This window comes from Sinocyclocheilus anshuiensis, unplaced genomic scaffold (assembly GCF_001515605.1).
Source record: "Sinocyclocheilus anshuiensis isolate Anshui unplaced genomic scaffold, SAMN03320099.WGS_v1.1 scaffold188, whole genome shotgun sequence".
In the NCBI taxonomy this organism is placed as follows: Eukaryota; Metazoa; Chordata; class Actinopteri; order Cypriniformes; family Cyprinidae; genus Sinocyclocheilus; species Sinocyclocheilus anshuiensis.
This window is the reverse complement of record NW_015555768.1, coordinates 1-16,269: the sequence shown is the minus strand read 5'-3', so window position 1 is coordinate 16,269 and position 16,269 is coordinate 1. Positions and strand designations below refer to the sequence as shown.

The window sequence follows — 16,269 nt, the reverse complement described above, 5'->3', positions numbered from 1 at the left end:
GGTGCAAAACCAAAGTTAAATATGCCGGGCTGCTTGTCGGACAAGACGGTATCGAACCACAGTCCAGTCGCACCCAAGCAATCCAAAACATAAAGACACCCACTAACATTCCTGAGCTACGAAGCTTTTTGGGAGTATGCAATTACAAACGACAGTTCATTGAAAACTACGTAGCTTGCTCGTCAGTCACTTGTGCTGCAATTTGGGATCCACTGGGCGAGGACGAGTGAAAACCAGTCATTATGTCGTAATTATGATGTGATTATAGCCTTATTATGGCTAATGCTTTGTAGGATCTCTGTCTTCGAACGAACCCACTTACACTATTGAGTCACACATGAAACAATCACATTCCATTGAGACAAACTGAGGAACCCCTATGCAGCCAGCTGCGGTCGTAACACTCATGCAGGGTCAGTGAAGTGTTGAAGCAGTTCCTGTACTACCTAGCGTATCGTCTCAAGAGACTCAAATAAAAAGCAGTGCTTAAACCCTAACTCAAACTAGGATACAAAACTATAACTCTGCAGAACACAAAGCCTTGCTAAAACAGAGACTTTTCAAAAGACTGTTGAAGACTCTTCCTTCATCAGGCAAACAACCAATGCAACGAGGGCTTTCCCGAAACGACGTCATCCAAACGTCACCTCAGCGACCAATCCGAAAGCTCCGGGGTTCCCTCAGCAGCCATCCAGGAAGCCTTCGTCAGTAACGGGACATCATCTCAGCTTTTCAGCTGTCAACCAAGCAGAACGCAAGTAAACGAACAAAATCTTATCTCTGCTGAACTGGTGTCGAGCTAATTTAAGCAGTAAACTTAAGACAAACCTCTGCTTTGTGAATTCTCTCAGGTGAATTTAAATCACTCGTGAAAACGAGTTAGAACTTTGAAACTTCATGCAACTCCGTCAACTCTCATTCTAAAGAAATTGTATGTTTGTGTGTATGTGTGTTTTAGCTTAGTTTTGATGTAATCTAGAGTAGCCAATAAAATTAATGTTTAATTAATGTTTCATTTATAAAGAATCATTGTTTGGTGTCATATAATTTTAAGGTTAAAACTTTTGCCAAAGATCCCTTGCTACCTAGCTCGTAGCTTACTTATAATAATTACTATAATAGCTTACTTATAATAATTGTATTGCCCGTGGCCAGGGAAATACAAAGATTCAAGTTATTAAAATATACTAAGAATCACCGGCTCGCTGGACGACCCTTGATTTAAAGTGTAAACTATCAGATTTGAATTCAGTTTTAATCAGGTTGACTCAGAATTTTCAGATTCGAGTCCTTTCGAAACCTGAGCTAGAAATAAAATTAATGATTAATTCCCTTACAAATGAGTTAATTTCATTACAGTAACGATAATGTTCAATTCACAATATGCATTGTTTCAAAGCGGCTTTACAGAAAATGCATGTGTCTACATTACAATTTAGAGTGAATTTTCTGTATAAATGCATTTCATTTTCATGCAAATAAAGTTCACAATGCAAATGGTTCTAACATTTGCTTAATTTTTTTTAATGCAAAATATGATTCCTTATTTTTTATGACTCTGACATGTTCTTTACTGGCTTTGTGAGATTCACTCAGTGAAAAACTGAGATTTGTTCTAGAAAAGTCATGTTGTGACAACCTGCTGCATATATACCTTGCTTGAAATCTGACCTGCTGTTTTCCATGAAGAAATATGCATTTGGTCTAAAAAACGAGGTCAAATTTGCAACTCCAAGTGCGTTTTACTTCATGGTTCTGGAGGCAAAGTATCCTGATCAGAAGCAGAAGTAAACAAGCAAGTATCCACTTAGGAACCTTCAGCAGGGATAACAAATAAAAAAAGAAGCAATTTCATGCTGAGATTAGAAGTGTGAAGCCGAGGTGGAAGTGCCATTGACAGACTAGGAAAACAATCTCGATTATTAGGGTCACCAGAAGATTGAAAAAGTTAGTCACTCTACTGAAGTACAGTTTAAAGCAGAGCTTGACAAACAGTGTTTATGCCTTTCAAATTCAAGATGCATATTCCACCAGGTTGTCCTAATGAATCAAAACATGAAACAACGACAGCTGGTTTTGAATTGGGAACTGTCAACTGTACGGGAGATCGACTGAAAAATTAGCACATGAACAGCATGTGAATATGATGTTTATGCAACCGCAAAATTTATTCTGTGGATGGTGTTACAAATCAGTTTCAGAACAATTACAGTACTGATCCTAAAAAACCTAAATACAGCCTCCTAAAAAAAGCACAAAAAAAACCAGACGTGTTTTAGACCAATTTTTTTTTGTATGGGTGGATGGAGAGATGAATCACGTAGTTTATTGGTCCCTGAGGGGTAATATAAGCTCTAAATGCCTTCAGCAGGATGCATATGAGCATATGCCACACTGTATATTTCTATAATTTGGTAGCTTTCAAGACTGGTGGGGAAATGATTGACATCTTTATGAAACTATCAAGCACAGTAAAATGTGACATTCTCTGAATGTCACACATCAGCAATTGGAGACAAGCCAGTAGTGTCACTTTCATCATTATGGTGACACGAGTTAAGGCAGTAACTCTCAGCTGATTTCACTGCATTGGACATCAAGAATAGGATAGGAATAGGACGATTTACTGTTTTGGTTAGTGTAAATGTCTTTTTATAAATGCAATGGTTTTATTCTTTCAGCAGACATTTACCTTGTGTAGTTTTGTGTATGTGTATTCATGCATATTCCCATATTGGCATCTGTGTAATTTGGCTATAATGTAATATACAGATGAAATTGTGATTGGATGGGAAGTTTTTTCCCCTTCCTTTTAATAAGCCTGTTTATTGCTCTGCACTAACTGTGCATGATTATGTGGTTAGTTACATTTTATTATGGTTGTGAATCAATTTTTATGCTCGCAAATTAAATTAATTATGCTAATTAATCTGTCAAATTAATCAGAATTGATTGCAAAAATCTGTTGAGAAGTTATCAAATTTAAATTTGCACTTCAAAGCATTTAATAGACAAAAAGTAGCTTTAGAAGTCTATATATTGTTAAATGCATGTATACTGATGTTCAGTTATATGGAAATTAAAGATATAACTGACCTAAAGTTCAATTAATTTTACAACGGAGTCTTCATAGCTTTTTATGTAGGATACATTCATTTGCATTGACTTATTTTGTTTGTTTATTTATTGGTCTTTGTACACATTTGGCTGTTGTATTGTATTTCGCGTCTACATTTGGTTTCACTCTGTTTTGCAGTGTTTTTAAGACTAAAAAAAAAAATAAATAAATAAACATGAATGCTTGATACTTTATGCTTGAATTTCCACGGTTGTTAGAAAATGCCTTATTATGGAGTTTACATAAATATTAAAGGGCATGATAAATTGCATCACATTTTAAAATCATTAATCACACTAAATAAACATGTTAAATTGATAAGCCTAATTTGCCCCCTGCTTGCTGTGACCATTTCAATATAATGTAATCAAAGTATTTCAGCCTGAAAAATACAGTGAGGATTTGATAGATACTTGCATCCTCACATCTCATCCCATGTGACCTACTATTGCTGTGATTTTCTCTTGGAATGGGACAGAAAGCCAAACTAGGTACAATTAAGGCGTGTATCCTCCCCATCAAAATGTCATGCATTATCTGGTTGTTTGTAAAAGCTTTTATTAAGGTTATTTTCATTATTCTGCATCACCCAAAATGATAATAGAGGCCAGAGTCAATTCGACACAAACACGAGAAATAAAGATAAATAATAAGATGCATAAATGAGTACTCCTGCTCATTAAATGTCAAAACTGAATATGTGATGACCCGTTATAACAAAGATGTGATCAAAATGAACGATGTAGCAGCCCCAAGCAGGAGTTAAAAGACTAGGCAATAATTGAAGGTGATGGAAAACATGAATATGTACATTGATTTCCTACATCTGGTACTTGTAAAGGGCATGTAGTCATGCAGCAAAATGCATCTAGACAAAAAAAAATAAAAAATGCTTTGTACAATAAAGCTCCATAATTTAAGTACATAATTACTGAACGCTATTTCAGTTCCTTCTTGTCTGAAGATAAACGCAAGGCTTATAATGATTCACAATAACATCATTGTGAGTGTTGTTTCGTGTCATGAAGGCTTTGTTTCTGTAAGGCAACTACATAGGACACTACTCTGCTACACTGTAAAATCCAATAGTTTACCTTACTTAGATTTTAGTTATCTTTACTTAATTGTTATACTTACTAGGTTTTATTAAGTTACAGCTACTTTCAAGGCAAATTAAACAATTTACTTACTGTTTTGAGTGACACTTACTTAAAATATTCAAGTAGCCACAAAGGAACCAATGACATGAATAAAGCAGTGAGAGGCAGCACTGCACTAATATGTTGCTAATGTGCAACATAATAACAGAAGAAGAAGAAAAGAAAAAGAGTCTTAATAGACATTTAATCCATTTCCTCCATGTCTGCAGTTATCTTTCACTAGTTGCATTCACTCGTTTCCCAAAGTCATCTTGAATGTTGAATTTTCAATACAACTGAAATATTTGAGAGAACATCATATAAGCTGACTTCATATTCAATTGATGTTGATTTTCCTAAAATGTGTTTTTTTAGCGTTCCCTTTGGTTGGGCACTTGGAACTTCATTTATGTTACTATAATTTTCTTCTTGTTAATGCAGCAATGCATCATGAAGTCAGAGTTATTTGATTTCAAGGGAAGAAAAGTAATAAATAGGTTGCTTTTAGAAAGAGACCTATCTTCTTATTAAAGCATTAGTGCATTGTTTTGTGTGTGAGTTTATTAATGAACATTTTCCAGTTTCATTTTTCATAAATACCACGAGATGCTTTTAATTAGGTTTATATAATTCTTAAATAGTGTGTGGTAATATGCTAAAGTCACACAGAGACTTAAACATTCAGCACGTGAACCACAACAATGGTAACAATTAAATTTAATTTATTTTCATTAATTGTTACAATAACCATTTTATTTGCTCTTTTTGTTTTGCTACTACTGACACAAGACAGCAAATTAAATTGGCAAATTAAATCAACAACTGTAAAACAAAGCAACTGCATAATTTATTCTGCCGCAATGCACTCTGGGAGTCAGTGAGTAGCTATACTAAGTCATTACAGCATACTATTCCTATTTCACTTTACTTAGTTTTTTCAAGGCAATCGGTTTGCATGCTTTTTTTTAAGTAAGCCCAACTAATTAGATTTTACAGTGTAGGATTGTTAACTATGAATTAGGTTTAATTGAGGGAGACCATCAAGTGAAAATGTTAGAGCTAGTTGTAAAGCCCTTAAGGGTTGTATAATAAAAAAAAAATTCAAGAGGTGAACTGGGGTTCGCCTGTCCAGGCCAGTACCTACAACATGGCTCTGTCCTACTCCGTGTCTCTAGCAGGAGTCGAAGATCACGTCAAAAACTACAGGTCAGCTCTGTTTTTACAGCACAATCCGTTTTTTATTCATGTTCCTGGTTTTATTGTGAATGGTTCATCAGTGCATGTTATTAAAATGCTTTGTGTGCATTGATCTTAATGCGGAAATCATTTTAATCACAAAAGGGCAAGTTAATACTGATAACCGATAGCCGAGGTCAATATATTCACTCGTTGGTTTCGTCTCATCAGGCCTCAGTGTCTGGTTCTGACGGGTCCTCCGACTCTGCGTCCAGCGCTGGTGGACTTTGTGGGCTCTTTCACTAAAAATGTCAGTTTGATGATTTGTGGCGACATTCTCATGGTAAGAACCAGCTGAATAAGGGTGTTAAAATTAAAAAAAAAAAAAAAAAACTCTCAATTTGAGCACTGGCCAAAATTTTGTCGTTATTCACTCTTTCTAAACATTTATGCTGTTAGTTGTTCTGTAGAACATGAAAGGAGACTCTTAAGTTTTTATTTTTTCCATTGACAATTCATAGTGGCCATGTTTGTCAAGCTCCAAAAATGAAAGAGAACCAAAAAAGTTCATACGACTTGTATTCTTCTCAAGTTAATGCTTAAGAAGATTTAGAATATAGTGCATGAGTCAAATTACGTTATGCTAATTTCATGAGGGGAAGGGGTTATCCTTTTTACAGCTTGATGGATGTGGTCACTGAACTATCGTTGTATGAAAAAGTCTTTGTGTGAAGATTCTTCACATTTCTCCTTCAGAGATTTTTTCCTATACAGAAAACAATTAACAACATGTTTGGAATAACTTGGTGAGTGACTAATGAGAGTATTTTTGCTTTTAGGTGAACTATTCCTCTGTTCATGCAATTAAATGTGAGCATTTCAAAGATGTGGTTCAAAGGAATGACAGGAAGAAGGAGAGAAGGTTTGCGGGCAGTCATGCTCTTAAAAAGTTTACCTCTGACTCCCTGGTGCAGAGAATTCCTTTTTTTTTAGCGGTAGGTCATACCTCGCACTCTCTGGAGCCCGAGATGGTGCAGGTGCACGCCCCGTTAACCAAAGAGTCCATGGTCTCGGCATTGGCATGGTTGTAGCTTAGATAATACTCTTGCAGTTGAGAGTTGATGTTGTGCTCAGGCTCTGGAGACTTTTTCCTGCGCTTGCGTCGAATGGAGTGCTGCTGGAGTTGCCTCATGCTGTTAGGGTATCGTCGCCACGACACGTAAATTACTAATAGGATTAAAGACACCGAGAGAAATAGGGCAACACTGCCGGCGATGATCTTGTGGAAGGTCATATGCTCAAACTCAGGTTCGGGGGTGAAGGGTAGACTGCTAGGTGTTACCATTAGGGGTGGTTGGAATTCATTGTTGGACTGAACAGGGAATAAAACCTTTGGGGTAAGTCTTTGTACGTGGGTAAATTGAGAAAGCTGTCTAGTTGTGGTGCGTGGGGTTGTAGTGATGGTTGTGGGTGGCTTTGTTACGTAAAGAGTTGTCGTAGTAGTAGTCAAAAGAAGAGTTAATTCCGTGGTCGGTTCCACGGTGAATATCTCTTCGCACACAGAGTTGTTCCTCACTACGTCCATGACTCTTTCTCCCTGAAGGGATTTGGGAGTGCTGCAAATAATGCTGGCATCTCTAGTTCCCCTGAAGTTTCTCAGCCAAGACACCAGAGGGCAGATACTAGAGCTACAGTCCCATATGTTTCCTGCCAGGTTGATAGTGCTAATGGAGATCCATGATGAAACAACTTCCTGGGACACGTTGCTGATCTTGTTAGACTCCAGATTGAGCATATGCAAGTTGGGCAAACACCTAAAAATAGCAGGATCCAAAACTTGAATCTCATTGCCTGATAGATCCAATTTCTGTAAAGTGTGCCAAGTCCAAGGCGGACCTTGGACGACCGTCCGTATGCGATTCCATTGCAGATAAAGCGCCTGCAGATTTAAGAGGCGTGGAAATAGGAAAAAGTTAATCCTGGAAAATTGATTGTGCTCAAGGTGAAGTTCTGTCAGCCTGAGCAGTCCCAGAAAGGTCGTACGAGTTATAGTCCGTAGGCGATTGTAACCCAAATCTAGAAACTCCAGGCTTCGACATTCCATAAATGTACGGACAGGGATGGTTTTGATGTTGTTTGATCGCAGGTGAAGATTCTGAAGCTTGCGTAGTCCATGAAAATACCCCGGCATCAAGTCCTGCAGCTGGTTGTAGGACAGGTCAAGGTTGCGAAGGTTTGGGACAGTCTCAAAGGTGCCGTTTTGCAACTGCACAATCTTGTTAGAGCTTAAGATTAGTTCCTTTAGCCTACGAAGTCCCTGGAAAGCCAGTCTATCCACTACGCTGATGGAATTGTGGTCCAGGTAGAGCCAGACCAGCTGGTTGAGGTGAGCAAACTGGTAAGGTAGCAACAACAGGAGGCTGTTGTACCGCAGGGATAGACCCTGGCACCCGAGAGAGATGTTCTCCGGGACATCTTGAAAGGCGCCAGACTCGCAGTAAACAATCTTGCCTTCGCAGCGGCAACTCACAGGGCACATCCGCTCCCCCTTGCTGAGCAGCAGGAGAACAGAAGCATGGAGAAGAAAACATGACAGGCGCCCTTCCCAGAGTAAGGGCCCTGTGGAGAGACACAGACAGAACACATTTGAGGTCAGTTTTAGCATCCTAGAGAGCACAGGTTTGCAATTGACAGAGTGGGTGCACACATCCATTATGCACAGCCTCATCTTTATCATCAAAGAAAACGATTCATGATTGTGATGGATGGGGAACGTCCTGTAGAGTGTGCTGAGTGTTTTCAAGCTGTTAAGACGTAATGCATGAAATCTAAAAAAAATGCACTGGGGACCCTCTAATTGAATAAGAGGATTCGAGCAGAATTATCCATCATTTAGCGCTACACCTTTTAATGTACCCTGGTTTTAGCCAAAATGGAAGCGAGTGGGAAGCGGAGAAAGTGTTTTAAATGAATGGAAATCAATGAGATCCACTTATCAGAGTGGAGCTAATCAGATACGTCTAACATATGCACGGAACAGTTTGTCGTTTCTTGTACACCCCCTCAAAAGATTTAACTAGAGTTGGAGACTAAAAATAGCATTCACAATCTATGTAGCTCAAAGCAGACAAACACTGAATACATCTTAGGCTTCACGCTAAATTAAGTATGAGAGAAAGGCAACATAAGGGTCATCCGTCTCAAAGTTTGCTTGTATCATTAGCAAATAACACATGACAAATAAGTTTCCTACTGTTCTGCTGCTTTGCGTTGATGCTTTAACAAGAAGAGATGTGCAACAGCAATGGGGCATACCAAACAGTTTACACAGTCATCAATTTTATATAATAGTGTCCTATTGGGGCAGTAAATATGTTTCATCCTGTGGCTAAAGGCCAGTCACCCATCTCCTGCTGACTAGTTATTGGAACAGAGAGATGGCATTGAGACCACGTTGAAAGTGAGTGACGTGAGTGACGTGACATGTGGCCAAGTATGGTGACCCATACTCGGAATTAGTGCTCTGCATTTATCCCATCCAAAGTGCACAAACACAGCAGTGAACACACACACACCGTGAACACACACCCGGAGCAGTGGGCAGCCATTTTTGCTGCGGCGCCCGGGGAGCAGTTGGGGGTTCGGTGCCTTGCTCAAGGGCACCTCAGTCGTGGTATTGAAGGTGGGAGAGAGCACTGTACATTCACTCCCCCCACTTTGGAGTGAATGTACTTGTTTCCCTACTTGTAGGGTTGCTTCCCTTAGCAGCAGAGATCATTAGCGACATGGATAAAGACCCATAAGAATGTGGTAATTCTTCCAACATGAGACTTTGCCACCAAGCAAGCTAGCTGTATTCCCTACTGGCTTTTACATAGAAAGAAGACAACATTTTATAAGTAATTATATGACCCATTAATACTGCACATTCTTTTAATTGGGGACAAAATATTCGATGAGAGCAGCACTCCCACTGAGATGTGGATGAGTTTTTCTCTAGGGTATTTCATGAGCAGTGGGCTACTCGATGGATTTGGTACATTTTCTACTGCTTGTTATTAAACTAGTACAACAGGAAAAAAACTTCATCTAAAAAAGGCTGCATGTGAACCTTAGCAATCAATCTCCACGTCTGCCTGTTAAAGAAATCAATGCGCAAATTAAACCTTAGAGAGTCATTAGAGGTTTAAGATTTGCAGAGCTGATTCGCTTAATGTTTTCCTCTCACTCTCACTTAACTGTTTAAAATCAAGAACAGATAAGGATGTTTTTAAAAGCATAGCTGCCCGATTTGTTCATAATGGAGGGAGAGTTTTTTTAAGTTTTGCTGTGCTTTTCGACTATGTTGATTTTTGATTTTGATTTTCTTGAATTAGGCTACTTGAAGTCAACATGAAATCAAAATTGATCTGTTTACTTTGGTCTTTATTTGTGTTTGTAATGTTTCATCAAAATGCAATTAGTTTTGCCTCAATTTGGTTTATACTCTGCCGTTCAAAAGTTTGGGATTAGTACGATTTTAAATGTTTTTGAAAGAAGTGCCTTATGCTTATCAAGGCTGCATTTATTTGATAAAAAATACAGAAAAACACTAACAGAGTGTGAAACATTATTACAATTTAAAATAATTGTTTTCTATTTTAATATAAGTTGCAAATAATGCAAAGCTTAATGCAAAGCTGAATTTTCATCAGCCATCAGTGTCACATGATCCTTCAAAAATCATTCTAATATGAATATAACATTCTAATTCTGATTTATTATCATTGTTAGAAACAGTTGTGCTGCTTAATGTTTTTTTGGAACCTGTGATACTATCTATCTATCTATCGATCTATCTATCTATCTATCTGAAATGTATCACATCATGGAAGCAAAACAGATTGCAACAAATTTGTTGCTCCCTGTCTCTTAACTCAATGTCTCACTATAGAGGCCATAGTTGTGATCTGATGAATGCACAAGATGACATGAATAATTTACTGTAGAACTATGAACTTTTCACCTGTGTCACCACCACTTCTTATCACTTTTTTGGGGGGAGCCCAAAGAAAACTAATTGACATTTGAGAGACACTCGTGTCCATGTTTCTGTGGTTCAGAAGGCCATTGACAGGGCTTTCAACATCAGAGAGGCTGAGAGAACGAGGGCTGCCATCCCCCCTGACAAAAAGACAAGTTGATATTTCAAATGAATGCTGCAGTGTTCCATTACTCTGACATGGAGAGTAATACCCAGGCTGGACTCAGCAGGAGATGATTAAGAAACAAGATGAATGCTATAAGGGTTTGAAAAATAATGTAGCAAGGTAACAAACCAAATAAAGCTAAATGTGGCAGACAGGCTACATTTATCCAGTTCTTCAGGTACACAAGAGTATTTACATCTTTGGTGCTAGCAGAGAAAGCTGTCTTTTTATCCAAAGAACTAACCAACACAGCTAGAAATGCACCAGATGGTGAAAGGTCAAGAGTTACTCTAGAGTAAGCATTTGTTTTCAAATTAGAACTGTCAATTAAATTGAATATAATTCATTACATAAAAATAATTTTGAATGAATGCTTTATCTTCATTTGGGAGATTTTATTAGCTAATATTGATAAATGCAATCAATTTGAAAATGATTAATTAAACGGCATATCATGCAATGAATTCAATTAACAAGTCGATTGACAGGCCTAGTTTAAACTCTGAAGGATGTTGCTTGATGTCATACTTTGGTAAATTGAAGGTCAAGTTCACTCCAGAGCATCTCTTCTAATCCCAGTTGAAAAACTGCTTTCTAAAATTCACCTTTACTTGCCGTCATTGTTTATTTTATAATTACACAGGTGTATCTACACTCTCGGAAGAAAGGTACAAAAGCTGTCCCTGGGGTGACACCTTTTCAAAAGGTACAGAAATGTACCATTTAAGTACTAATATGTACCTTTAAAGTACATACTTCAGGGGTAAATAAGGTAGAAAGATCTACCTTTAAAAAAGGTACCACCCCAGTGACCTCTTTTGTACCTTTTTTGTCAGTTAGGGCTGGGTATCTTGTTAAAATGGATTTCATAAAACTGGTATCAAAAAAGTATCGTTTAGGAATCGGTATCGAAATAAAGGTACCAGCATTGGAAACAAAATTTTTTGAACGATAACCAGCCCTATGAACAGTAACTTAAAACTACTGTATGCTTAAATAACTATTTGACTATTGGTTAGCATTAAAGGGTTAGTTCACCCAAAAATGAAAATTAGGCTGCATTTTACTCACCCCCGAGGCATCCTAGGTGTATATGACTTTCTTCTTTCAGACGAATCCAGTCGGAGTTATATTAAAAATTGTATTTGATCTTTCAAGCTCTATCATTGCAGTCAGCGGGTGTTGCATTGCTTCAGTCTAAAAGAAGTTAAATAAAAAGCGCCCATGCATAAAAAAAAGTGTCTCACACGGCTCCGGGGGGTGAACAAAGGCCTCCTGTAGCGAATCGATGCGTTTTTGTAAGAAAAATATCCATATTCAAAACATAATAATCACTTTAATCTAGCTTGCGCCAGCAGTTGTACACAGAAGCAGTTCCGGGAGCATGACGTATGAGGTCAGCGCTGCGCATGCGCCGGTGAGTCTCGTGAAAACCAACGTTTGTTTACAGGATCAAAGGAAGCAAAGTTTCCTTACTTTAGCAAAGGAAAACCAGTCTCCTCTTGGCTTATATCGAAATCCTCTGACATTCTTCTTTACAAATCCTCGTTTTGTACTTCTAATTCTTGACCGTTGTTTTGTTTTGATCTGTGACAGTTTGCAAATTTGATCTGTTTTGAGTTTGCACATTACTAAGCATTGAAATATAAAACAAATAGAAAAGGAAAAAGCGTTTTTTAAATAATAATTAAACACTGCATCGTCAGAGTTGGTATGTGGCTTTGTCAGACACTTGCACTTAACATTTTATGAAAATCAAGCTCAAATGGAGTTAACAAGGTTTTTGACCAGCGAATGACGGAGATCTGTGTTTTGTCTGTCATTACAACGGCCGCATCTGAGGCAGAAAGTGCATCGCATTATACGCTTTTTATCAACTTACAGGTTATAACATTTATTGTAGCTATATGGGCGCTTAGTTTTTCATGTCGTTTAATACACTTGGCCAAAATCTCCTGATAGACGATGAAGCGCTATATGCACAGGATATTTAAAGGGGTCATATGATGCTTTTTTAAAGATTTATAGACATAGTGTTTTAGTGAAGAAAACGCTGTACTTATTCAAACATAATTCATTATTTACCCTTGCATTGCGAACAAGCCGAGATCTATCTCCAGGCTGTGCGGCGCTTTGTTCTGAATGGAAGCAGGGTGAAGTTAAGAGGTTTTGCTGACAGTTTGAGGATCCATAGCGTTAAAAAGTTTAGTGACAAGCTCTTTTGAATGCTTTTCATTGGTTAAATATTTGTAAAACCCTCAAACAGACATAAGGAAGACCAATAGCAGTGATTTAAAACAATAATAACGAAATATAATAGAGAGTTTGGATTTTCCACGGCACACCTGACTGGGCTAGGGTATGGCAACTGACATACTCTGCCATACGGAAACGCCGCCCGTGTGTGAGACACTTTTTTTTTTATGGATGGGCGCTTTTTATTTAACTTCTTTTGGACTGAAGCAATGCAACACCCGCTGACTGCAATGATAGAGCCTGAAAGATCAAAGACAATTTTTTATATAACTCCGACTGGCTTTGTCTGAAAGAAGAAAGTCATATACACCTAGGATGCCTCGGGGGTGAGTAAAACGCAGCCTAATTTTCATTTTTGGGTGAACTAACCCTTTAAAGTTTAAGTGACAAAAGACAAAGGGAAAGTTGTTTAAAAGGTGAAACGAAATCTTATGTTTACTGAAAGTTTACAGATTTATTTTATTTTTTTTAGATTTACGTATTTAGAAATGTTCATGGGTGAATCTCTAGTAGTAATAATACTAATAATAATAACAGGAACATATTACATAAAACATGTAGACTTTTAAGTGTTTACCAAATGAATAAACTGTATTGTGGCTTACTTCTACAGTCTGGGCAAAATAACCAGTCATGGCTAACTATATTAAAGCTAGTTTGATGTGCATGACTGGAATATCAAAATATTCTTAATGCAGTTGGATTTGTGCCATAAGATAATGGAGTCCTTAAGATAATGCATTTTGATAAAAATATTAAATTAGATTAATCTTGATAGAGCATACAGTTATCAGCTGTTGTTTTCTCATAGTTACTCTGGCAGACATTAAGCGTACACTCACATTAACATATCTGTGGTTTGAAAATGAATTATTCATGTCAACATACTTCATTCAACACTGCTTAGCTCTGAAATGACTCAAATTGAGTATTTGTTTTATTTTATCATAGGATGATCTGCAGCTCCACGCATTATGCCAAGTATGGGAATTTTCTGGTTTTCAGGTGCAGTTTCTGTAGGAGGACCTCACATGCTCCTTTTATAGGTGCTTGGAGTTGTTCCAACGTTTGGTTCAACATAATAGCGGGTTTAGATCAAAACTGATCATGCCTTGGCCATACAAGCAGGTTCTTGATTATAATTGACTATATATCTGAATTATAACGATTACAGGTATTGTATAAAGCTCAAAGCCCATACTTGGAATCATTTGTGGAACTAATATAAAATTTGGATGTTAGAAGCTAATTGTGACATCAGTGCATCTGGGGAACACGCAGAACTTTGGTTTTACAGTACAGTAGTTTAATGATCTATACTGAGGAGTATGTACCTGCAGGACGGACATCTATTTGTACCTTATTCAGAAGGAGCATAAAGAATCAGCAGTCCACAGATGGAGGCTCTCTAATACACAGCCTTAATTGATTATAACATGGCCACTGATTCAAATGACGATTGAGGTGCTTTGTGGATTTCAGTGGGAAGCACAAGGAAATTTAACATTATGAAGCCCAACTGCTGAGTGCAGCCTAGTATGCAAAGACACAAAAGGCAAGGTCTATCATTTTCCACTGAACCAGCAAGAGACCAATTACAACACTGTAAAAAGCCTCTTTCCGTATGATTCAGACTTATCATAAAGCGTTTCTAAGCATTTAATAAGGTTGTTGACAGGAAATACTTTTGGGAAGTTGATGTCTTGAGGTGTGCCATGCAAAAATCTAAAGTAAGATTGTGGTCATTATTTAAATTATTATTATGCATGCAGATGTGAGACTATATGGGTATATTTATTAGAATTTTTGCTTACAATTTATAAGGGAAAAAGTCACCTTTTTGCATTTAACTAGATAGGATGGTTCTGCTATGTGACAAATGCTTATAATTAACCAGTAAAGCCAAAAGGGTGACATTTCCCTAATAGAATAAATGCACCAAGCCTTATAGATCTAGCAAACGCACATCTACTGCTGCACGCGTTACTGTGGGCAACAGCGCATTATTTTCTCACTAAATAAAAAATATTATTTGTCCGTTTATCTGTGTCCATAATAATTAGAAAACTACAAAACTGAAGTCAGTTTTGAAGACAAACTCAAGAAAAAGAGATGCCTTTGTTAATATATTTGTTGCATATGTTAATATCTTTAAAATTGTATGATACAGCTCGCTTTGTACAAAAAGACTCATATTTAAAAGTTCAGAAGCATTAACGCTTTTCCATTTCAGCTCCGTGTTTCACTATAAATTACAAGGCGTTTGTGTAAACGCATGTGTCTATATGAATGATCAGGAAGGTGGAAAATAACATGACTGAAATCAGGAATGGAGAAACTGATTGCCCATCGAAATGCATACAAAACAAACGCACGGGCACAAATCCATAATGAACAAACGCGTCAAAACCACACAATTATCGCATTAGCAACAGACGATTCAAGTTCAATGGTTTGCATGCGCTCCGAATGTGAAAGACTGTTTGTCATGCCATTACGCACTTAAATGCGAGAACACGTTCATTTAGCAAACCAACAGAAAATGTTTCTTTGCTTTATGCTCTTACCCATGGCACTGGTTCTGCTCCAGTTGAGTGTTCAGAAGGTGATCCACTCCAGAAATCTCTCTGCGCTTTTTGGTGATGCTGGAGTGCAACTAAATAAAGGCGTCAGTTTATTGAGCGCAGTTGCGCGAGTTTAATTGACAAGCATAACTACCAAAAAACCGAGTTGATAGGCTATATCAGGTTACCGATTCCCAAGAATATTAAATCGCGAGATGATCACATTAAGATGCGAGCGTGATGATTTAAGCGAAAAAACAAAACGAAGAGAAGTTTCTGTGGTTCAGGCTGTGGTTTAGTGGTTTGATGATTGAAGATCTGCGCTGGTAGCTGATAGGCTGCAGGTACTCAACTCAAACAAGTTGATTCATCAAATATCTCTGTTGTTTACCTGTAGACAGTTGAGAGTGACAAAATATGTACGTTTTCATGTGTCACTCTTATATAATATAATCAATTTTATTTTGTATCACAATATTATTGCCAACATAGTGGCTAATTTCATTTGAATTCACCACTTATTTAAGTGATTTAAGTGGATTTGCCATTTTGTTCATATAACTGGTTGCTGCAGCTTAACAAGAAAAACTGGCAATTTATCAATAAATATTCTAGCTTTTTATTTATTGTCTCTTTCTCTAACATGCTTTCTTGAGAATGTTTTCCTGTTTTTATTTGTATTTTTTATGCTTGTGAATTAAATTTTTTTTTCTTACTCTAAAACACTGGCCGTCACCAGGGTTTGCAAATTAGTGAGGTCTGGGGTGGGGTTAAGAACTGGCTAATAACCCCTACAAATACAACTCATTATATACACTAAACACTTT

General features: G+C 37.4%; 1 protein-coding gene across 1 annotated transcript in view; it reads right to left on the bottom strand.

Annotated features, from left to right (window-relative positions):
- The window catches only part of LOC107674311 (leucine-rich repeat transmembrane neuronal protein 4-like), a 43,740-nt gene extending 28,285 nt beyond the window's left edge, over positions 1-15,455 (bottom strand). The window contains exons 1-2 of the mRNA XM_016468252.1: positions 15,446-15,455; positions 6,440-8,052 (exon numbers count right to left, since the gene is read on the bottom strand). Coding sequence (XP_016323738.1) covers positions 6,440-8,052; positions 15,446-15,449 — 1,617 coding nt within the window. The 5' untranslated portion in view covers positions 15,450-15,455. The remainder of the gene's footprint in view (positions 1-6,439; positions 8,053-15,445) is intronic.
- Between the last annotated feature and the right edge of the window lie 814 nt (positions 15,456-16,269).